Raw genomic sequence first — 23174 nt, forward strand, 5'->3', positions numbered from 1 at the left:
AAAGCTTGATCCCATCTTCTCTGGAATGTTCAAAACGTGCTGAACCAACTACTGCTTTGTTCTAGTGCTGTGTTTTATAATGAGATCAAATAAACTTTATTGATCCCGCACGGGAAATTCAATTGTTGCAGCAGCAAAAAGTGTACAGTAGTGCAGTACTACAGTAGTACAGCGTACAGAAGCCATGGTGGAGCTTCCTGTAAATAAAGGTTCCAGAGCAGAACGGATGCTCCTCATTCATTCATTCATTCATCTTCTGAACCGCTTTGTCTCACACACACACCGATGGGAAACTTCCTCGACTTAGCGTGTTTTTGGTGGTGGGAGGACCCGGACTCCTCACAGAAAGGCTGTAAATTAACCACATTAAAACCGCACGTGATGTGTATTAATTTAACCCTTTATTAAGCAGTACAATTTTGGGATAGACCGTTTTATGACAAATAACATTTTATCACTGGATATGCAAATTGAAAAAGAACCATGAACCAAAAGACTAGAAAAGCACTCGGTTTAACTATATTGTGATCTACACCAAGAATAATGTCCCACGTTTATTATCTATAGTTTTAGATTCCTTAATAACCATGAAAACAAACCTTTAGTAACTGGATTCGCGCTGACGTCATTATTACTTTAGAAGTTACTCACTAACTTTCAGTAATGGAGGATTCTTCTGGATCTACATCCAGAGCTCCCGTTTGTCCGCTCCTGATTCCACAGCGTCTCGGTGAAGACCAGCAGAAACAGAACCTCCTTTGTGGAGGGAATCAGAGAGACATTATTGAAAGGGTCCAGAAACAAAATCGCTTTGTTGTGACCGTTTACCCAGATTTCCCAATCAATCCGTTGATTTTCCGATGTGGAACCGACTCAGCTGGAGGACGACGCTCGTTACAAATCTCTGTCTCTAGTATTAAATTCATGCAGGTCGAAACACAAGGGTACCTACATTTCATCCAATGAAACGCGGCGGTAAACTAGAGACCCCCCCTCCCCCCGCTCCATGACTGTGCATGACCATAAACATCGGTCAATAATCAACCGAGATATTGAGGAACAAAGTTTGAAGCTCCATTGCTGCAATGTTAACGAAGGTTTCAAAGTGATCCAGAATCCAGAGTCTCTGCTGGATCGTCACCAGAATCTGTTCCTGCTAACGTTCCTGACATTCCACCCAGATCCGTCCAGAACCTTTTGTGTTGAGCTGCAGACAGGCAGACAGGCAGGCAGACAGACAGACGGGCAGACAGGCAGGCAGACAGACAGGCAGACAGACAGACAGACAGGCAGGCAGACAGGCAGGCAGGCAGGCAGACAGGCAGGCAGACAGGCAGGCAGACAGACAGACAGGCAGACAGACAGGCAGGCAGACAGACAGACAGGCAGACAGACAGGCAGACAGGCAGGCAGGCCGACAGACAGACAGACAGTCAGACAGACAGCCAGCCAGGCAGACAGTCAGACAGACAGGCAGGCAGACAGACAGGCAGGCAGCCAGGCAGACAGTCAGACAGACAGACAGGCAGACAGACAGGCAGGCATGAACTCCAGGATTCTCTGTAGCTCTTGCAGGCTCGCTCTAGAGCAGGGGTCAGGAACCTATGGCTCGGGAGCCAGATGTGGCTCTTTTGATGGCTGCAGCTGGCTCGCAGACAAATCTTTAATTATAAAAATAATTGTTTCGTTACACTCCTTTGCGAAAGAGCAAACCGGCGAGTAGAAAGCCGGTTTGCTACGAGGCAGCGGTCAGGAAGTCCGGCTTATAAACGGTGTTCTGCTCACTACGAAAGGGACAAACGGCGATTGATAGCGGGTCCATCTGCGTTCAGAAACAGTGTGAAACCAGTAATCTCACTGGGAAAGTGGCAAACATACATGTCGTTGTGTCTATCTATCTATCTATCTATCTATCTATCAATCGCCTAGGCAACGAGGATGAGGCAGACACTGTTCAAGTGTTGTTTCTGTATTTTGCTGTCGAAAATGGCGGTCGATGTGCAAAAGGGTCCGTCCAACGGCCGGTTGTGAGATCAGGAAGTAAACTTCCCTCGTTTTAGTCGCGTTGTCAGATCGCTAACTTTAGAAACGCTTTTGAGAAGATAGCTGAAAGAAAAAAAGATGAGGAGAATCGTACTTTTCACTTTGTAGTCACAAAGAGATCAGCAAAACAGCAGAAGTCTCATTAATGGTAAGAAATATCCGTCATTGGTTATTAACAGCATAATAATGTTATTAAAAAGAATTCAGAGACGTATTGTCCTTTAAAAGTGTTATTACATAAATGCACACATTTACTTTTAAACATATTGTATGGCTCTCACGGAATTACATTTAAAACTAGAAAGACAATCAGAGACTGCAGACCCCGCCTCCAATAGACTACTGGATCTTGTGAGACAGTAAACAGGGCTTCCGGATCAGAGGGGCCAAACCTGCTCTAGCTTGCTGCTCCGGAACGTAGTACAAGACTCCTTCTGGACTCTTTTTCCCATCATGCCATTCGTGTCCCTCCCTCTTAAAGTGGCAGTTTACAGCACAGGCACGATTCCAGATGTAAAAATAATTCTAGAATCTGGATCCAGATCCGGATCAACGCCATTCTCGGGGAGCCACGGACAGAACCTTGCTTGTGTAAAAATTTCAAGTCGATTGGGTTACTAGTTTTTGAGTTATGCGCTCGGACAGACAGACAGACAGACAAACAAACAAACGGACCCAATTGCAATACCCTCGCTTCCGCTTCGGCGAGGGTAAATATGTGGTGTTCATGGCTCTCAGCCAAAAAGGTTCCCGACCCCTGCGCTAGAGTCTCGATCGAGCAGCTGCACCGCCCTCTAGAGTCTCGATCGAGCAGCTGCACCGCCCTGGAGGCTCTACAGAGGGCGGTGCGGTCTGATCAGCACATCGCCCTCCATGGAGCCGGTGGCGTAGGGACCGCAGCAGGACTCCGAGCAGGACGTTGGGGAACGCCACCGAGGAGGAGACGCTTCTGCCTGCGTTGGTCTGTCTGTCAGCAAGATAACCCAAAAGGTTACGGCGGATCGAGATGACGTGTTCAGGAAATGTTGGAACAGTTGAGTACATTTTGGTGATGATCCAGAAGAGATCCTGGATTCCGGATTACCAGTCATTGGAGCTTCAAAATTGACCCCGATTTTAGATTGGATCCGGAATGCGGATACTGTCGCAATCCGGATTTTTGTATTTACTTATAATGGAGGCTGAAGGTTGATTCCTGCCCTGCTCAGCTGCAGAGGCATCGTTGGACTGAACGAGACGCACCTGTTCCACGTCTCACCTGATCAGCTGCTGCCTCTCTGGACAGTTCTCTGTTACATCCTCTCTGGTTCCTCAGTGATTCCAGGTTCTCCTGTTCTACGTGTCGTCCCGTGTTCCCTCGTTCTATCTTTAATCCCTGAATCCAGCTGAAATCTGGGTAAACGGTCACAACAAAGCGATTTTGTTTCTGGACCCTTTCAATAATGTCTCTCTGATTCCCTCCACAAAGGAGGTTCTGTTTCTGCTGGTCTTCACCGAGACGCTGTGGAATCAGGAGTGGACAAACGGGAGCTCTGGATGTAGATCCAGGAGAATCCTCCATTACTGAAAGTTAGTGAGTAACTTCTAAAGTAATAATGACGTCAGCGCGAATCCAGTTACTAAAGGTTTGTTTTCATGGTTATTAAGGAATCTAAAACTATAGATAATAAACGTAGGACATTATTCTTGGTGTAAACCCCCCGATAGGGAGACTGAGCTGCTCGGCGGAGGTCTGCGCTCGCCGAGGCTTTTCCAGTTTATTTAGTTTTGTGTATTCTGTTGACACAAGTATTGAGCCTCCATCTTATCACTGAGCATCTCAGGGCTGCTCTATGCAATAATTGTGCACACGAAAATAAAGCATTGATTGATTGATTGATTGAGACTCTGATCATTCAACCAGTTTCTCACAGCGAAGTAAATGAGCGACGCTTACCTGCGCCTGGTGGACAGACTTTCCTCTGTCTCATTGGTCAGAGCTACGTGGGTGGAGCCTCCCTGGCTTTCTTCATGCATCACCTCAATCTAGGACACACAGACAAATTTGAAAGATCGGTCGGTGAAGGTTCTCAGTGATCCAGGTCAAGGTTAGGGTTAGGGTTAGGGTTAGGGTTAGGGTTAGGGTTAAACGAAGAATCAACTGGACTTGTTCAAGTTTGGTTGAAGACGTTTCATCTTCATCCAAGAGACTTCTTCACTTCTGAGAGGCTGGTGGAGAGTTTAGATACTGCTACTCTTGTTGAAGCAGAAAACAAAGAAAGGACTGAAAGCACCAGGACAATGAGACTCCCCAGGAGTCATTGGCATTAATGGGGTGAAGCGTTGTTGCCCCCCCACCCTCAGGTGAGCTGCTTTTTGGGATGCCTCCAAGTGTGGCTGGGGGTTGTGTATTTTGGGGGCAGAAGTCAGTACGGCATTGTGTGTTGCTGATCGATGGGGTCGTCGTCCTCCTCCTCTGTTCTGGGACCACTCTCATGTCCTCCCTCACTAGGTCCATGTCTCTTCTCCTGGGTCGTCCTCTAGTCCTGTCCTTTGCATCGTCCTCCCCAACACCAGCCACTCTCATGTCCTCCCTCACTACGTCCATGTCTCTTCTCCTGGGTCGTCCTCTAGCCCTGTCCTTTGCATCGTCCTCCCCAACACCAGCCACTCTCATGTCCTCCCTCACTACGTCCATGTCTCTTCTCCTGGGTCGTCCTCTAGCCCTGTCCTTTGCATCGTCCTCCCCAACACCAGCCACTCTCACGTCCTCCCTCACTACGTCCATGTATCTTCTCCTGGGTCGTCCTCTAGCCCTGTCCTTTGCATCGTCCTCCCCAACACCAGCCACTCTCACGTCCTCCCTCACTACGTCCATGTCTCTTCTCCTGGGTCGTCCTCTAGTCCTGTCCTTTGCATCGTCCTCCCCAACACCAGCCACTCTCATGTCCTCCCTCACTACGTCCACGTCTCTTCTCCTGGGACGTCCTCTAGCCCTGTCCGTGCAGGTATATCACTGCCCCTGTGAACGCAAAGACCTCAATGACAAGCATCTGTTCCCTCAAACTTACATGTCAATAACCACCATGATTCGGCTCCTGCTATTCATTGTGCTGATCTTTATGTTCTCCAGAAATGTGTTTGCTATCGCAGCTCTGTCAGAGCTTTTGATGCCAGTGCACATGAACAGCAGGGTGAACTTCTACATGAGCCAGTTTGAAATGACTTTTGTTCATATAAGCCTGGGTATTGATATCTCATACTCAGTACCCGCCAGATTTATTCTCTGCCATCTGAATGGGGTAAACGGATGGGAGTAATACTGTAGAGTCAGGATTACTAGCAGAAGGATAGCATGACCCACGCCATAGTCGTTCCTCTTTTGAGGTGAGATCTGGCTCCTGAAAAGGCCTCGCCTTGGAGAGAGGAGTACCTTGATGCCTCCTTTGGCCTTGCGGATGTTCTTCCTCCTGTTGGGATCAGCTTCAGCTGACTGTCTGCCACTTATCGAGTTGTCAGAGGTTCTTCGAGCCAGAGCTGAAATGAATGGAGATAACACATTACAGGCCATTTTGTGTTGCAATCCCGGGGTCTGGGGGACTTCCAGGTTAAGACTTGAGAATAATCTTGAACAGTACAAGGTGATAATTGCACATGCCGTGAGGCCTCTCTTAAGCATCATGCAGCTCACGACTTTCATTCAGCTCAATAAAGGTGGGGGACGGGGTGCATTTAGAGCATGTTTGCTAAACACTGCACAATCCCAGCATAAAGTAAAGTAAAGGAGATCTGTTTTGTCCCTGAGCAAAACGTGGAAGCCAGAAGTTACTAGCAGGTGGGAAGTGGGTGGATAAATGAAGAGGGACATATTCATTCGAACACCTGCAGCAGTAGGACCTGGACATGCGTCTCCACCAGCGGTACTAGTTAGCTTAACTTGACTAACACTGATTATTAAAATCTCCCAGCAGGTCGGTGTGTTTGTCCTATGGTGTCAGAGCCCGTCCTCGTAGCTGCGGCTCACTATACGCCGCTTTAATAGCAAGAGAGTTGTTGGCTAAGGGTCCGTAGGGTTACGCCGATCTCACCCCCTGCTGGCTGAAGCAGATTTAGCAGCATGTAACTCACGCTGCTGACCCCCCGGAGTCCTGGCGGTGTTCCTCACTGAGGGTCGTTTAGGAGAGGACTCGGGCCGAGGCGCGACGGGCTGGATGGGCCTTGTCTGTTTCGCTGACAGCCTTTTCAGACTGACGTGCCGCTTGTCAAACATTTCCTGAACATCCTCCAGGCGCTTCAAGGCCTTCAGGACGCCGGCCTGCAGGCAGCGAGCTCACCGTCAGTCCTGTCCTCGCCACGTTCATGAGACATGAATTCATCGCTTGTGCTCTGTACCTTGACATCTTCAGACAACACGACTTCATACTGGTTGTGGAGGTTCCTCAGTTCAGTCAGCTGGTTCTTCTCTGCTGACTGGAGAAAGCCTTCAATGTCTCTCAGGGCTGACTCGGCCCCCTCTTGAGACTGACACTTGTCCACAGCTTGGGATGCCAAAAGATAAATACCTGACTCGCACCACTGGTTCACCTGGACGCAGCAACAACATCCATTCAATGAAATTCATTTATCTGCTGAGTGATTACATCTGTACGACGGCTAGAAAGATATTATTTACACGTTTTTTGTTAATTCAATCTTCCAGCGTGATTAAATTGAGCTCCGCCTTCCTTGATCTTCCGTTGACCATACATTAGAAACAGTTTGCCAGTTGCTCTACATAAAAGAAGTGATTTTATCAGGAGGTATAACCTAGCGTATCTATGAGTTTGGTCATAAGACTGAAGGAACTAAAGCCGTAACGCGTTTTTAAAACAGAGAGTCAGTCATTTGGATCTTCTTTAGCCAAACATAAAGCAACCAGAAGAAAACGCTGGAGCGTGGCCCACGCCGCTCTCGAGCCGGAGACCACCGCCTGTAACGGTGGGGACCGTAAAAAAACGCCATCGGTTTTAATGCCAATGTTTTCCTGGAGGAATCCGGTTATATAAGCCCGCTCACATGTCCTCACCTTGTCAGCGCACACATGTATCTGTAGAGATTTGGACAAGACGTCGGACTTTTTCTTGACCTCGTTGCTGAAGTCATCACAGACCCTCCGGAGCTCCACGCATTTGGGTCTGATGGAGTCCACGGCGTAATGGTTGCTCTGGATCAGCTGGTCGCCGTGCAGCGCGTGGAGCTGGGCCTTCTCTACGGCGGGCTGCAGCGAAGAGCATTTAGAACCGTAAACTGCACCGTGTAAAAGCCAATCCCGTTTACTCGGATACTTGATCAGCATCAGAGAGCCTGATGGAGACGGCTGCTTGTTACTGAGTGTTACTGAGTGTTACTGAATGTTACTGCTTGTTACTGAGTGTTACTGAATGTTACGGCTTGTTACTGAGTGTTACTGAGTGTTACTGAGTGTTACTGAGTGTTACTGAGTGTTACTGCTTGTTACTGAGTGTTACTGCTTGTTACTGAGTGTTACTGAGTGTTACGGAGTGTTACTGCTTGTTACTGAGTGTTACTGAGTGTTACTGAGTGTTACTGAATGTTACTGAGTGTTACTGAGTGTTACTGAGTGTTACTGAGTGTTACTGCTTGTTACTGAGTGTTACTGAGTGTTACTGCTTGTTACTGAGTGTTACTGAGTGTTACTGCTTGTTACTGAGTGTTACTGAGTGTTACTGAGTGTTACTGAATGTTACTGAGTGTTACTGAATGTTACTGAGTGTTACTGAGTGTTACTGAGTGTTACTGCTTGTTACTGAGTGTTACTGAGTGTTACTGAGTGTTACTGAGTGTTACTGAATCTTACTGAGTGTTACTGAATGTTACTGAGTGTTACTGAATCTTACTGAGTGTTACTGAATGTTACTGAGTGTTACTGAGTGTTACTGAGTGTTACTGAGTCTTACTGAGTGTTACTGAATGTTACTGAGTGTTACTGAATGTTACTGAATGTTACTGAGTGTTACTGAGTGATACTGCTTGTTACTGAATGTTACTGAGTGTTACTGCTTGTTACTGAGTGTTACTGAGTGTTACTGAGTGATACTGCTTGTTACTGAATGTTACTGAGTGTTACTGAGTGTTACTGAGTGCATGGCAGCAGTCGCCCACTGGAGGGTGAATGTGTGTGTGAATGGGTGAATGTGAGGCCTCATGTAAAGCGCTTTGAGCACCGCTAAGTGTTGCCGAGTGTTACCGGAATGTTACTGAATGTAGTAATTACTGACTGTAACTGCAGACCGAATGCCTTAGGTATCAGGTGTGTGTGTGTGTGTGTGTGTGTGTGTGTGTGTGTTGACTGACCTGAGCCTTCTCCTCCAGTGTTTTCAGCTCCCAAAGCAGGACTTCAACTCTGGTGACACAGTCCCCCGTCCCTGATAGACTGGTCAGACTTTCAATCAAACTGTCCAGAGACACTTTGACCTGAAGCATCAAAGAGGGGGACAGAGAATGAGACACTGCTTTAAAGTTGTGCTAAAAATGGAAGCAAATAACAAAATATCTTCAAGCAAAACTTTTTTAGCATCTCAGGTAGCCTCTACAAAGAGCGAGTGGGATTTCCACAGTGGGATTTTATAGCCGAAACCTCCTGGAGAGCCGGTTCGGGTGGGACTCGGATGGTTCGGGTGGGACTCGGATTGTTCGGGTGGGACTCGGACGGTTCGGGTGGGAGTCGGATGGTTCGGGTGGGACAGATGGTTCGGGTGGGACTCGAATTGGTTCGGGTAGGACTCGGATGGTTCGGGTGGGACTCGGATGGTTCGGGTGGGACAGATGGTTCGGGTGGGACTCGGATGGTTCGGGTGGGACAGATGGTTCGGGTGGGACTCGGATGGTTCGGGTGGGACTCGGATGGTTCGGGTGGGACAGACGGTTCGGGTCTGCCGACATACCTCCCTGAAGTCCTGTTCAAAGTGGCGCAGCTGCAGGCATTGTTCCAGCTTCAGATGATGCTTGCACCAGAACTGTTCAAAGGCATTCTCCGTTTCATCCAGCTGGGCCAGAAGCCTGAGACACATGAGAGGAGCGTCCTTACACACGCGCTAGGAGGACCGCATGGCCTTACTAGCAGCTACGAGCTGAGCTGCAGCACCTCTCCACGGTGGTCTGGTTCTCCGTCTCATCGGGGTTCAGCTTGTGGCTCTCACACTTGGCCGCCTGCTCCCTGATGCAGCCGAGCAAGGTGGTACCCTGCTTCAGAGCCAGCTTCAGCTCGCCCTGCGGTGAAACAATGTCGCTCAATCATTCAAAGCAAAAGGGGCGGCAGGCGATGGGCAAGAATACGGACGCCATGTTTTACAAGGCTCTCTTTACACAGCCTCGGTGAACGAGAGGGATCAGGCAGCTCTCTGTTGCATTAGAGCGAGCACTGAAGCACTGCACGTATTTATGTATGCGTTTATGTACTTCCATTCATTTCATTTCCAGTTTCTAAATGTCAGTGCTTTTCTGTCCATGTCCTTTGCAACAGGCAGAAATCAAGGCTCACACGATCCTGAGTGAAACCGGTTTGTTCCAGCTGAGTTTAGACTGCGCCGTTAGTCTGAATTTAAATTGGAGCTTCTCAGAAAGGCCGAGTTAACCAACGGATCAAAAGTCGCCCATCAACTTAGCGTTATATACTTAGCCCATATACTTAAGTCAATGCCGCATGTCCATGCGTGAACCAGTTTAACTGTTCAGCATTGGACATCGCTGATGTCACGTGTGCGTGTGTGTGTGTGTGTGCGCGCCACCTTGAGTTTGCCGTGTTTGTCGGTGTGTTCTGTTAGCCGGTCTTTGGTACACTGAACATCATTGGGCAGCTCGGTCGCTGCCAGGTCTGTCCCGAACCTTTCCAACATCTGGGCTGTGGTTTTCACCGTCATGGCAAAGTTCTCTATGGCCTAGGGAGGAAGGCCGCTGCATGAATCTGCAGCTGAGCATCAAACTGCTGTCGGTGCACCGCGCCTTCAACCCCTGGTAAAGGGTTTGCAGGACTCACCGTGCGGTGGTGAATCCACTGGCTGTGGCAGTACTCCAGGCTTCCACCGAGCTCCTGGGTCAGCTGGCCTTTATCCACATAGCCATGCAGGTCGGATAGCGAGTTCAGCATCACAATCTGAAAGGAAACGGTCAAAGCATCACAGTGAGCCAAATTACAGCAGCCCTAATCCCATTAGCAGTGGATGGAGCATCCTACGCGTGCCTGTTGTACTGATTATCAAACCCTCAAATTGAGTTAATGCGTCTCTGCAATGAAATGTTAAAAGACTCATGTTGCAATGTAAAAAAATACACTTTATAAATCTATTATAGCCGGAAAAGCCCCTTTCCTGCTCAGTTATCAGGTAATCTGTTTTAAAGCTTGAAGTCCTAGTAGTAGAGATGACCAGATTCTCATGGCGCCGGACGGCTGAGGCTAAAAAGCAGCGCTACAGAGTCTGAACAACCGGGATCATGTCACCAGGACAAAACATCTAGACCAGAATTACTAAAAAACATTCAGGACATTCATTTAGTCAGGAAGCTCCTTTCATTAAGGTGCAGGAAGTGCTAACCTTTGGAACACGCGTCCACAAACAGGAAGTGATGCACCTTGTATGGCTTCACATTGGGGTGGATTTTATAGTCAAAGGAACAGAAGGCCGTTGGATTTTAAATGCGTTTCATGTACGCCCTGTTTGTTCCAGGTTATCCTCCAACTTCAAAGAAGCAAAACAGGAAATCACTAAATGCTTTCTACGTGGTTTCTTCAGTATCCCGACTCGGTGGAACTGAAGGAGAATGAAACCCAACTCCTGACTGCAGCAGTGGCTCGCTGGATTTAGACTTGGGTGGGGAACCGGAGGGGCAACGGTTCAAGTCCTGGACCGGAAAGTATTTGTGTGTGTGTGTGTGATTTGTTTCGGGGGGGCCCTGGTACTAGGGTCAACACATCATGTTGTTGTGTCCAGCGTTCGTGAGCGATGACGATACTAACATGAACCTTTCTCAAACTGCGGCAGACTCTGTGGGATCAGCTGTTTGAGTCGATGAGGCTACGGCCCCTGGCACAAAGGATGGAATCCCCCCCCCTCCCCATCCAGGAGGATTTCCATCCAGTCGTTTAATGTGCAGAAAAGCAAATGTGGAAGTCAATAACAATTTCTTTTTTAGATCAAGCAGAGGGAAACGTTTGTGGAATCGCTCAAGTCTGAGGGTGTCACGCTTCGAGGCGGGGCGGGGCCATTCCCGTACTATCTCTCCCTGTCTTCGCCTCACAGTCCGCCTGCAATCACTTCACTCCCATCACCTGTTTTCTGTCAGCACCTGCAACCCGTCAGCAATCAGCCCGGACACTATTTCTACCCAGCTCAGTCCTCTGCTCCCTGCCAGGTTGTCAGTGATGTGTCCTACATTCCAGCTCTTGATCCAGCCCTCCCGTGCACCGACCTTGCCTGTTTCCCGGAACCTGCCTCTTCGCCTGCCCCTTGTGTTCCATCTGCCTGCCCTGCCTGACCACCCGGTGTCTGACCCTCGCCTGCCTCCTGGACCATCCCTGCGCCTGCTCCCCCCCCCCCCGGCTCTGTCTGCCTCGCATTTGGGTCCTCCCCTGCCCTAGGCCGTGACGGCACAATCTGGCCAGAAGATGGACCCAGCAGGCAACCCTGACGACCCGATCCAGCGCCATGAGAAACAGCTGGCGTCCCTGACCGAGGCACTTCAGTCCCTCGGAGCCTGACAGGACCGCTGCGTGACGGTTCTCCAGGAGCAGTTCCGGAAGGTGGCAGAGAGCCAGCGCGGTCCACCCAGCCCAGGACAAGCCCACACAGAGACGCGGCTGCCTCCGCCTGAACGCTGCTCCGGAGCTCCAGGAACCTGCCGGCCCTTTCTGGTCCAATGTTCTTCGGGTTTTGAGCAACAGCCCTCCGCCTTCCCGTCTGAGCGATCCCGCGTTGCCTACATCATCTCTCTCCTTACGGGGAGAACGCGGGATTGGGCGACGGCGGAATGGGAGAGGCAGTCACCCGTCTGTTTCTCCGTGCCCCGTGCGCAAGCAGGGCGCACCGTCACTGTTTCCCGGACCCTGCCTCTTCGCCTGCCCCCCGGATCCGTCTGCCTGCCCTGCCTGACCACCCGGTGTCTGACCCTCGCCTGCCTCCTGGACCTTCCCTGCGCCTGCTCCCCCCCCCCCCCCGGTCTGCCTTGCATTTGGGTCCTTACCTGCCTTAGGCCGTGACAGAGGGGATCAAAAGAGATCCCTGGTTTGAGTACTGTGCTAATATTTAATCTAGCAAAAGGGTCGGGCGTGGAACCATCGCCTAGCAACAACAACAACAGATAATACTCCAACATTAGAGATAATTAATGTGTGTAAGTTTAATGTGTACATGAGCATTAAGGTTTCCTTTTGTCATGCTCGGTCATGTGTAGCTTTTGTTTAGCGTCTGTGTTTCTCCCACTTCCTGTTTTATTTTGGCACTCACCCCTCCTCCCTCCTTTCAGATCCTTACTTCCTCCCTCCCGCCCCGATTGGTTCTACCTGTGTTCCCCTACCTGGTGTATAAACTGTTTGTGTCTCTCTTTGTCCTGTGCCGGTTTGTCTTGAGTGTTTGACCCAGAGAACCAGCGCCAGCCCTCGTCATGTCATCATGTCATCTCATGTCATGTCATGTTAAGTGAGATTTGGATTCTTGATACTTTGACTGATTTTCTTTGATACGTTGTTCAGTTCCATGGTCGTAGTTATCTTCCTCTCAGAGTTATTTTCTGTAGATACTTTGTTATTAAAACTTACTGGATTTAACTTTCCTTTGAGTCGAGCATTTGGTTTTAGTTTCGGTCCTGACACTTCTCCAACAACAAATATTTGCACTTATTTATTTACAGTTATCTGTCTGCATAAGAACTGCTCAATAGTTGTTGTTGAAATGTAACTTTCCTAAAACTGAACATTTTGCTCAGGCCGGTTGAACTGCGCTTAATAAATGCTTAATAAATGCTTGCTAAATGCTTAATAAAGCATAAATAAACCCGGAGAGAACCCACGCAGACACGGGGAGAACAAACTCCTCACAGAATGGCCACAAGTCGGAGACGAACCTGCGACCGTCTCGCTGTGAGGCAACAGTGCTGACCACTGCGCCACCGAGCCGCCACTGTATTTATGTTAGTAGTGTACTTATATGTTGTATCCGTGACGTATTAAATGTATGTATGTTAGGTTTCCTTTGGGATAAATCAAGGGGCTCCCCCCCCTCTCTATTGAAGCAAGCGTACGGTACCTTCATCTTAAAGTCATCCTTGTGCAGCTTGATGGCGATATCTGCGATGGCTTTCTGGAAGAACCTGGAGGGCCTCAGCACCAGCACCAGCTGCAAGTTACCTGGAAACGCCCCCTAGAAGACAGGACAGCATGCGAGACCATCATCCAGCCCATCCGTGTCTCTGACCGCTAGTAGAAACAGTCGTAGTCGCAGTAGTACAAGACTAAGGTGTTTCTGGTCCAGGCAGTCCCCTCATTTATATTCCTAAAGTTAATCTATCTGCGCTGGTTTAGAGCTCCTTCCTGGCGAAGCAGCAAGACACTGCTGACCCAGATGAATGCCACGCGCTAAACAAATGATGATGATGATGATGAGTTTTTTATTTTGGTTGTAAGAGTGAGACTAAAAAAAATACAACTTAAACAAAACCAAATATATATTACAACCAAAAAAGGAATAGGCAGAAGCAATGCTTATTATAGCCTATCCTATAATACATACAATTATTAGATTGTATAATATATATATTATTTATGCACACTTTTATGCACACCTTTCATATTCATTAATTATTTGACACTTGAGACATGTTTTGAATTTTTTGAATTTTGATAACGAAATACATTGTTTTAAATCATCAGATATCATTCCACAGTTTCACTCCAAGAACAGAAACACACCGTCATTTAACGTTGGTTCTTCCTTTAGCACATTCGAACATAAATATACCTCTCAGATTATAACGGGTTTCCCTTAATTTGAAAAAGGGATTTAGTTTCATACATTCTTTCAATTTCTACTACATTTAAATATAATTTTACATTGTCAAAATTTCTATTTCCTGAAAAATCATGAATTTAGTTTTGTTTTCATTTAATGATAACTTATTATAGTCAAACCACATTTTAATCAAAACAAATTATTTTTCCACCACTTGCAATAATTCAACCAAATCTTTTCCAGAACAGAAAAAGTTTGTATCATCCGCAAACATAACTTTCAACAGGGTTGATACCAAAAAAATATCATTTAGATAAAGGGTAAATAGTTTCGGTCCCAGGACTGAGCCTTGGGGTACTCCACAAACTACTGTCTCGAGTTGAGAATCAACATTATTAACTGTAACATATTGAAGTCTGTTATTTAAATAACTCTGTAGCCATTGATTTGTTTTACCACGAAGACCATAATGTTCACATTTTTTTAACAGATAATCATGATCGATTGTATCAAATGCCTTGCTCAGGTCAACAAACACGCCCACTGTATTTAATTTTTGGTCAACGGCTTTTGCGACATTTTCTACATATTCCATTACTGCCAATGAAGTTGAGCGATTTCTCCTAAACCCATGTTGATGGTCGTTTAATATATTGTACTTATCAATGAATGCATCAAGTCTAATTTCTAACAGTTTTTCCAATATTTTTGAGAACTGAGGTAAAAGTGAAATAGGTCTGTAGTTGGACACTAATTGTTTATTGCCACTTTTGTATACTTTTATTACTTTGGCTATTTTCACTTGCTCAGGAACAATACAAGTTACATATAACCAATTATTGGTTATATGTAACTTAATATTATTGGTTTTTGGTAATTGTTTAGCTAAGTTGGGACATCAACAAAGAATTGAGTAAAAGCATTGGCAATATACTTTTTGTCATTATTATGTATAAATAACAGCAAATCAGATAGGAAAAGGGCTGAACGATAATAATAAAGCTAGCAAGTTCAATTTACTCATCACCATTCAGACTAATGTGGTGCAGCAATAAGAAGACTATATTAAGAGATTTAAAATCTTGGTGTAAATAAATCCAAGCATGGTTGGCTTTGAAAAGAACAGGAACTGAACCACTGCACTAACCGCAGTGCGACGGCTCCACCTGAGTTTCTATTTTAAAGCCCTCCATGCTTGGTGATTACTCGTCTTGGACGTTGTAAAACAGCAGCGATGTTCCTGGGGGCCATGAAGTGGTTCCAGGGGTAGGCAGAAACACAGGGAACGTTTGTCCCCCACTATCTATCTTTTGACATACATATGCATTACAACTCTGCCCTCTAGAGCAGTGGTCCCCAACCACAAGGCCGTGGCCCGGTACCGGTCCGTGAGGCTTTGTTACCGGGCCGCACAGAAAGAATAACTAATTTATAACATTTCCGTTGTATCGATTATTAGCGTCTAAAATATGTTTTATTTTGAAAAACAACCGGATTTTCTCCAATGTCAAATTTGCCTCTTGATACGTTGCCATCCACTCCACAAACAAGTTTGCGGACGACACCACTGTGGTGGGTCACATCTCCAACAACGATGAGACCCACTACAGAGAGGAGGTCCAGAACCTGATGCTGTGGTGCTCGAGTAACAGCCTTGTTCTGAACACCAGCAAGACCAAGGAGGTCATAGTGGACTACAGGAGGTCCAGGAAGACTGAACACGCCCCCCTGTGCATACGAGGGGAAGCAGTGGAGCGTGTGGAGAACATTAAATTCCTGGGCATCCACATCTCCTCTGACCTCTCCTGGACACTCAACACAGACACCTGGTGAAGAAGGCCCAGCAACGGCTCTTCTTCCTCAGGAAGCTGAAGCGGGCTGGACTCTCCTCTGTGCTGCTTGAAGACTTTTACCGGGCCACGATAGAGAGCATCCTGTGTCTCAGTGCGACCGTGTGGTACGGCAGCTGCACGGCGCAGGACAGGAAGGACCTATCCCGGGTGGTGAGGACAGCTCAGGGGATTGTGGGTCACCGTCTGCCTGACTTGAACTCAGTTTTACACCTCCAGATGTCACGGCCTAGGGCAGGGTAGGACCCAAATGCAAGGCAGACAGATCCGGGGGGGAAGCAGGCACAAGGAAGGTCCAGGAGACATGCAGGGTGGTCAGGCAGGTCAGGCAGATGGGTCCGGGGGGGGGGGGGGGGGGGGGGGGGGGGGGGGGGGGGGGGGGGGGGGCAGGCGCAGAGTCAGGTCCAAGGGGCAGGCGAGGGTCAGACACCGGGTGGCGGAACGATGAGGGCAGGCGTGAGGGGCTGGTGGCACGGGAGATCTTGCCTGGAGAAGGCGGCGAGGCCTGCGCTCTTCCGGCCGGGGCCCGACGGGGAACCCAAGCCCCCCCTGGGCGGAGAGGCCCCTGGCAGGAGATCCCCGGCACCGACACAGGGACGTCGTGGAGGGAGGGAGGCGCTTCCAGATGTACTGCACACCTCCCTCATGTCCTGGTGTATTTCCGGGACAACAGTGTGGTTGGCACCCTGGGGGACCTGGTGGGGAGCTGTGGCAGGGGGAATGGCTGCCCAGGTCCAAGGGGCAGGCAAGGGTCAGACACCGGGTGGTCAGGCAGGGCAGACAGATGGACCACAAGGGGCAGGCGAAGAGGCAGGGTCCGGGAGACAGGCAGGGTCGGTGCATGGGAGGTCTGGTACAAGTGCTGGAAAGTAGGACGCATCACTGACAATCTGGCAGGGAGCAGAGGGCTGAGCTGGGTCTAAGTAGTGTCCGGGCTGATTGCTGACGGGTTGCAGGTGCTGACAGAAACACAGGTGACGGGAGTGAGGTGATTGCAGGAGGACTGTGAGGTGACGACATGGAGGGATAGTGAGGGCATGACCCCGCCCCGCCTCGAGGCGCGACACCAGAGTCCAGAGGAGGGCCAGATGCATCGCCACAGACCCCACCCACCCGGGCCACAGACTGTTTGTCCCGCTCCCATCAGGGAGGCGGTTCAGGACAATAAGAAGCAGCACTACGAGGCTCAGGAACAGCTTCTTCCCCCGGGCTGTGAAAGCAGTCGTTCCCTTGCGGTGAGCTGGGACTCGGAATGGACGCTCGGTGCCTGTCCCCCTGGGGACGCTCGGTACCTGCCCTGCTGTGCTGCTGTTGCTGATTTGCACTATTGTTTGCCGATTCTCATTCTCTCTGTGTACATGTTTTGTTGCTTTAGAAGAGATTTTGTATTTTTTGTTTTTCGTTATGTTCCGATGAGTGCCTTAAGCCGTGGGCCTTCACGCGATTTTATTATGTTCGCATAATGATAATAAAGTATCTTGAATCTTGAATCTACAGCCACTTGGCTTCGTTAATGAGGCAATGAAGGGTTCAACACTGCTTCGGCACAGAGAGACCAAGAACCCTGAAGTAAAAAACAAGAATATGGAATTTATGAAAGAAAAAAGGTGAACATGAAGGACAGAAGTAATTATTGGGACCACAATTTATGGTGAGTAGATATTGGTGTAATATTTGTTTAATAGTTATTGCAAGTGCATAATATAAAGTTTATTGGTAAGATTATATTCCTCTTTTTTAATTTAATTACCCCCGGGCCGCGAAAAAATTGCCCGGCATGAAACCGGTCCGTGGCAGGAAAAAGGTTGGAGACCGCTGCTCTAAAGCAGAATAAAAGCAGGTTTAATAATTATCCAGGTCCAAGAACCTGCTGGTCCAAATCCTGCTGGTCTAAAACCTGCTGGTCCAAAACCTGCTAGTCCAAGACCTGCTGGTCTAAGATCCTGATGGTCTTAAACCTGCTGGTCCAAGAACCTGCTGGTCGATACCCGTCCATGGAGATATGAATGATTGGAGAACTGGCAAGTATGTTACTCTTGTAGTAATGACAATTAATACATATTCTATTCTATTCTAGTCTCGTCTCGTCTCGTCTCGACTAGTCTCGTCTCGACTAGTCTATTCTAGTCTGACTTACAGCGATCCTGGACAGGGACGCCTTTACTGAACTCCATCTATCCTTCCGCCGGTCGATGATGATGATGAAGCCGATGCTTGCAGCGTCCAGACTGGAGACAAAACGCAGAGATTACATGGAACTGATACTTTTACTTTAACTTACAGCTCATATTTGTTTACCAATGCAACTTACAGAATAAAAGCAGGTTTAGTAATTAATTATCCAGGGATCACAAAACCTTTCATGACTTTTTGGAATCGGTCCTCTCTGTTTGGCAACAACTGGACATTCACACAGATGTGCAGTTTGTGTGTATTGGTGTCCTGTACCTCCTCAGGGACGCATCGATCGGTGTATTTCTGTATTCACCTTGAATTAGATTGTGATCACTGAACCAAACCTTTATTTGAGAAGAGAACTCAGAATCAAAAAGCCTGTCTGTCTATAGTGTGTGTGTCTTCCTGCAGCCTTCGTCTGCAGCCCTGCTTTGACTATCAGTTCCTCCTTTGAGGCTGAGATGACCGGGAATAACTCCATTGCTGCAGCAAGAACAGAAAGCACTGATTTGTTTTACCTTTATTCCACCAGGTAGCTCATTTGAGAACCCCTTTACAATGACAACCTAACCAGCATGAGACTCTGCAGGCAAGGTGGGCGAAGTGTCTTCCCAAGGACACACTGGAGATTGACTGGGATGGAGCGGGATTCAAACTGGCAACGTTGAGATGATTGGACAGCCCACAACCCCTGACCCTGAATGAGGGTGACGGAGCTTCAGTGGAATGTGTGTGAGTGTTTGTGTACCTGGGGATGCTGGTCAGGTAAGTGACCACATTCAGGAAGTCCTCCTCTGGAACGTCACAGAAGCCCGAGTGCTCTGGGAAGATGATGATGGGGGCGCCATCTTTACCACGCCCTCCTGCAATAAGAAACACAAAGAAACGGATTCCCAGGGGTCCTAACACCGTCTGCAGGCAGACACAGCCTGTCTACTCCAGGGGTCCTAACACCGTCTGCAGACAGACACAGCCTGTCTACTCCAGGGGTCCTAACACCGTCTGCAAGCAGACACAGCCTGTCTACTCCAGGGGTCCTAACACCGTCTGCAGACAGACACAGCCTGTCTACTCCAGGGGTCCTAACACCGTCTGTAGACAGACACAGCCTGTCTACTCCAGGGGTCCTAACACCGTCTGTAGACAGACACAGCCTGTCTACTCCAGGGGTCCTAACACCGTCTGCAAGCAGACACAGCCTGTCTACTCCAGGGGTCCTAACACCGTCTGTAGACAGACACAGCCTGTCTACTCCAGGGGTCCTAACACCGTCTGTAGACAGACACAGCCTGTCTACTCCAGGGGTCCTAACACCGTCTGCAGGCAGACACAGTCTGTCTACTCCATGGGGTCCTAACACTGTCTGTAGACAGACACAGCCTGTCTACTCCATGGGGTCCTAACACCGTCTGTAGACAGACACAGCCTGTCTACTCCAGGGGTCCTAACACCGTCTGTAGACAGACACAGCCTGTCTACTCCAGGGGTCCTAACACCGTCTGCAAGCAGACACAGCCTGTCTACTCCAGGGGTCCTAACACCGTCTGCAGGCAGACACAGTCTGTCTACTCCATGGGGTCCTAACACTGTCTGTAGACAGACACAGCCTGTCTACTCCAGGGGTCCTAACACCGTCTGTAGACAGACACAGCCTGTCTCCTCCAGGGGTCCTAACACCGTCTGCAGGCAGACACAGCCTGTCTACTCCAGGGGTCCTAACACCGTCTGTAGACAGACACAGCCTGTCTACTCCAGGGGTCCTAACACCGTCTGTAGACAGACACAGCCTGTCTACTCCAGGGGTCCTAACACCATCTGTAGACAGACACAGCCTGTCTACTCCATGGGGTCCTAACACTGTCTGTAGACAGACACAGCCTGTCTACTCCAGGGGTCCAGGCAGACACAGCCTGTCTACTCCAGGGGTCCAGGCAAACACAGCCTGTCTACTCCAGGGGTCCTAACACCGTCTGCAGACAGACACAGCCTGTCTACTCCAGGGGTCCTGGTCGACGTTCTCACACACATCTCCCATACATTCACAATTACTCTCATCTATGGTATTTAACTCTTTCAGCACTAGGCATTGTAACGTCATGTCATTTTCATCTCGTATCTTTTAGAGTGTTAAGAGAGGCACCTATTAATAAAAACAGTGTTATTATTATTATTATTGCTATTATTAATAGTAGTAGTATCCCAATAAAGTTGCTACAATTTAAAATAGTTGTTCATCTTGTCCATCACTTGTAGGAGGATGAAGAAAGAGTTGCCTTCATGGCAAACGTTTCAAAGTTTGCTGCTTCAAAGAGCCACAAGATGGCAGCATTGAGTTAAAAGTCCTCCCAATTTAAATTTTGCAATAAGGATGTGTGCGATTCTGCGTGTCCAGCCTGGATGGACACACAGAAGGATGATAAAGCAATGTTCTAATGAAAGATGATGTTCTTCACTTCAATGGAGACAATATCGTAATATAAGAGCAGATGTAAACCTTCAGAAACACACACACACACACACACACACACACACACGCACACACACAATTCCTAGAAGTCACAGTGACTTAAAGCATTGAGCCAGGAAAGAAAAAAGAGCTCTCAAAAAGCTGCAGATTCAGAATCCAAATCTACGCTGCATTTGATTTTTATTCTGTAACACGTTTCATGTTGAAATACGCTGAGTCGGGACGCTGGAGCGTTGTTTCACGTACCTGAGAGCAAGGCAAACTGGCGATGAAGCTGCTCTATGATGTCAACAGCCAGCAGGGGTCTGATCTCCTGCTGCATGATCTCATCTGCAAGGAGAGACACGCTGGTCAGACAAATCATAGATGCTGCACGGCGAGAGACGCCAGGCGGCCGTCACACGGGGGGGGGCGAGAAAGCCTCAAAGAAACGGCACCGCCAGGTGAATAATGAACACATGAACACGGCTGTGGCATTCAAAAAAACCTTTCAGGTAAACTCTTTAAACTCTAAAAATCCAGACACCTTTATGACATCTCATATTTTCCAGAATGAACCTGAGAGATTAATCATTGATCAGCCAAAAACAAGTAAATCTAGAAAAGCACTGCCAAACAAACAAGAAATAAATAGCCCAGTCATATATTTATGTCTGGATCTGGATCAGCACCAGAAGGTTCTACATTGTTCTCGGTATCTTTGGACACCAAACATGAAAAGTCAAAGTGAATCAGAGCTGATGTTTATTTTTAACTGGTTCTTGAATGCAGAAATGGGTTTAATGTTAAAATGTAATATTTGTTCCTGACCTCATTCTGGATCAGAACCAGAAGACGCGTTTCATGCTGGTTCATATCGGACCCCTTTACGACTGGGATTGTTGGAGAGATTTTATGAGATCTAAATTAGACCAAGACCCGTCCATCCACGTATAGACGAGGTCACCTCAATCCTTTCATCTACAGCTGCTTTATCGTGGCGAAAAGTGGGGCTCACCCCGGACACGTCGCCAGCGCATCGCGGGGCCCCACAGAGACAGACAACCCCCCACGCACACGCACACACACACACGCACACACACACACACACACACACACACACACACACACACACACCTACAGAACATGCAGGTAGGATTTGTGTCAAAGTGTGTTTCAGGCCAAAACACGCCAACGTTTTTCAGCTGCTGTGGAATACGGAGCGACGCTTCCTGCAGCATTGTGAGGTATAAAAACGAGACATAAATCACGTGTGAAGACTGGTGAAATGTTACCGAGGACGACCTCGGCAGGCATCAGGGATGTTTTAGCCACACCTGGACGGTTTCACCAGGGGGGGGTGATGATTCTCTGATTCACTCGTTTTTGACACGACTGATTTTTGTAACGAGTCTGGAGTCCGAAAACATGTTGTTGTTTTTAGAAACAGCAACGGTGCCAAAGAAAAACCAACCCGTAACAAAGCATGACGGCTGGGCCTCGACGTGATAGAAATGGAGCGACACGACAACGATGTCATCGGATGAGTGAGTGAGATAATAAATGAGGAAGCTAGGTCACAGGCGTGAAGCAAACTTGCAAATGTCACGCACAAAGCCTCCTGCATGAAAACAGCAAGGGGGGAGGGGCTCTAGGAAAGGTACTCTGGCTGTTCAGGAAGGCATCAGCCCAGTTATGCTAGCAGGCAAAGAACCTCAGGTCAGAGATGCTGAGTATTGTAGTAGCAGCAAAGTAGGGCGGGGCTATGAAGCGCCGCTTCAAGGACTGATGGCCCCCGATGGACAGACAACAAGAAGCAGATGGTGGCTTCTATTCCATTGTCCATGTTCACACTTATTGAACAATGAGATTCTTGATTTGTACGTTTATATACAACATCACTTTATAATGTACCTGTACTTCCATAGTGTAGGTACTGAAATGAAAACAGCGTCATTGGTTACTTTGGGCAGTCTCAACTTAGACCACGAAGCTGCTCTTTAAAAGTAGCAGGACATGCTTTGTGAGCTCAGTCGCCGAGCTGCAGAGGGAAGACAGGAATACGGCTCCAACAGAAATGTGTGTGTTCCTCCCTGGGGGGGGGGCACTTTGTGTACAGCCAGAACAGAAGCTGAGAGCAGGCGACATTCCAGGTCAGTGCAGGTTACCTATGACGTGCTTGACCCGCCTCATCGCCACGCCTTCCCGGCTCGAGCCCCTTCAGAGGTGATGTAACTTCCAGAAAATAGTAATCCCAGTCATAAAAGATCTCGTGGTCTTGAAAACCAGTGAGGACAGTCTGAGATCTGCTTCTGACCACCAGCATCACGCCCAGGACCAGCTCGGGCTGTTCAGGCTTCCAGACAAACAAGATCGGTCTCGCTTTCCTCAGAGTCCTAAGCTGTGTGTGTGTGTGTGTGTGTGTGTGTGTGTGTGTGTGTGTGTGTGTGTGTGTGTGTGTGTGTGTGTGTGTGTGTGTGTGAGAGAGTTATAGTTAAATATGTCGGTGGTCAGTTTTTCCAGCTCCAGTTGTGGAACAGCAGCTCTAAGCTGCAGACAGCCCAGTCATGATTCAGAGAGGGAGGGCAGAGAGAGAGAGGGAGAGAGAGAGAGAGAGAGAGAGAGAGAGGGGGGGGGAGAGCGAGAGAGACAGAGAGAGGGAGGGCAAGAGAGACAGAGAGA

At 48.4% G+C, this 23174-nt stretch overlaps 2 protein-coding genes across 2 annotated transcripts in view; one reads left to right on the forward strand and one right to left on the reverse strand.

The window, feature by feature from the left end:
* The window catches only part of b3gnt5a (UDP-GlcNAc:betaGal beta-1,3-N-acetylglucosaminyltransferase 5a), a 1525-nt gene extending 1344 nt beyond the window's left edge, over positions 1–181 (forward strand). The window contains exon 1 of the mRNA XM_068743809.1: positions 1–181. This exon is cut by the window's left edge and continues 1344 nt beyond it. The gene's annotated coding sequence lies outside the window, so the exon portion shown is untranslated.
* The window catches only part of mcf2l2 (MCF.2 cell line derived transforming sequence-like 2), a 94771-nt gene that overhangs the window by 51422 nt on the left and 20175 nt on the right, over positions 1–23174 (reverse strand). The window contains exons 2-16 of the mRNA XM_068743807.1: positions 20760–20843; positions 18795–18909; positions 18009–18099; positions 13315–13433; position 12885; positions 10058–10174; positions 9810–9959; positions 9167–9291; positions 8967–9081; positions 8377–8496; positions 7088–7279; positions 6415–6606; positions 6151–6337; positions 5456–5559; positions 3980–4068 (exon numbers count right to left, since the gene is read on the reverse strand). Coding sequence (XP_068599908.1) covers positions 3980–4068; positions 5456–5559; positions 6151–6337; positions 6415–6606; positions 7088–7279; positions 8377–8496; positions 8967–9081; positions 9167–9291; positions 9810–9959; positions 10058–10174; position 12885; positions 13315–13433; positions 18009–18099; positions 18795–18909; positions 20760–20843 — 1801 coding nt within the window. The remainder of the gene's footprint in view (positions 1–3979; positions 4069–5455; positions 5560–6150; positions 6338–6414; positions 6607–7087; positions 7280–8376; positions 8497–8966; positions 9082–9166; positions 9292–9809; positions 9960–10057; positions 10175–12884; positions 12886–13314; positions 13434–18008; positions 18100–18794; positions 18910–20759; positions 20844–23174) is intronic.

Source organism: Brachionichthys hirsutus, chromosome 9, assembly GCF_040956055.1.
Source record: "Brachionichthys hirsutus isolate HB-005 chromosome 9, CSIRO-AGI_Bhir_v1, whole genome shotgun sequence".
NCBI classification, from domain to species: domain Eukaryota; kingdom Metazoa; phylum Chordata; class Actinopteri; order Lophiiformes; family Brachionichthyidae; genus Brachionichthys; species Brachionichthys hirsutus.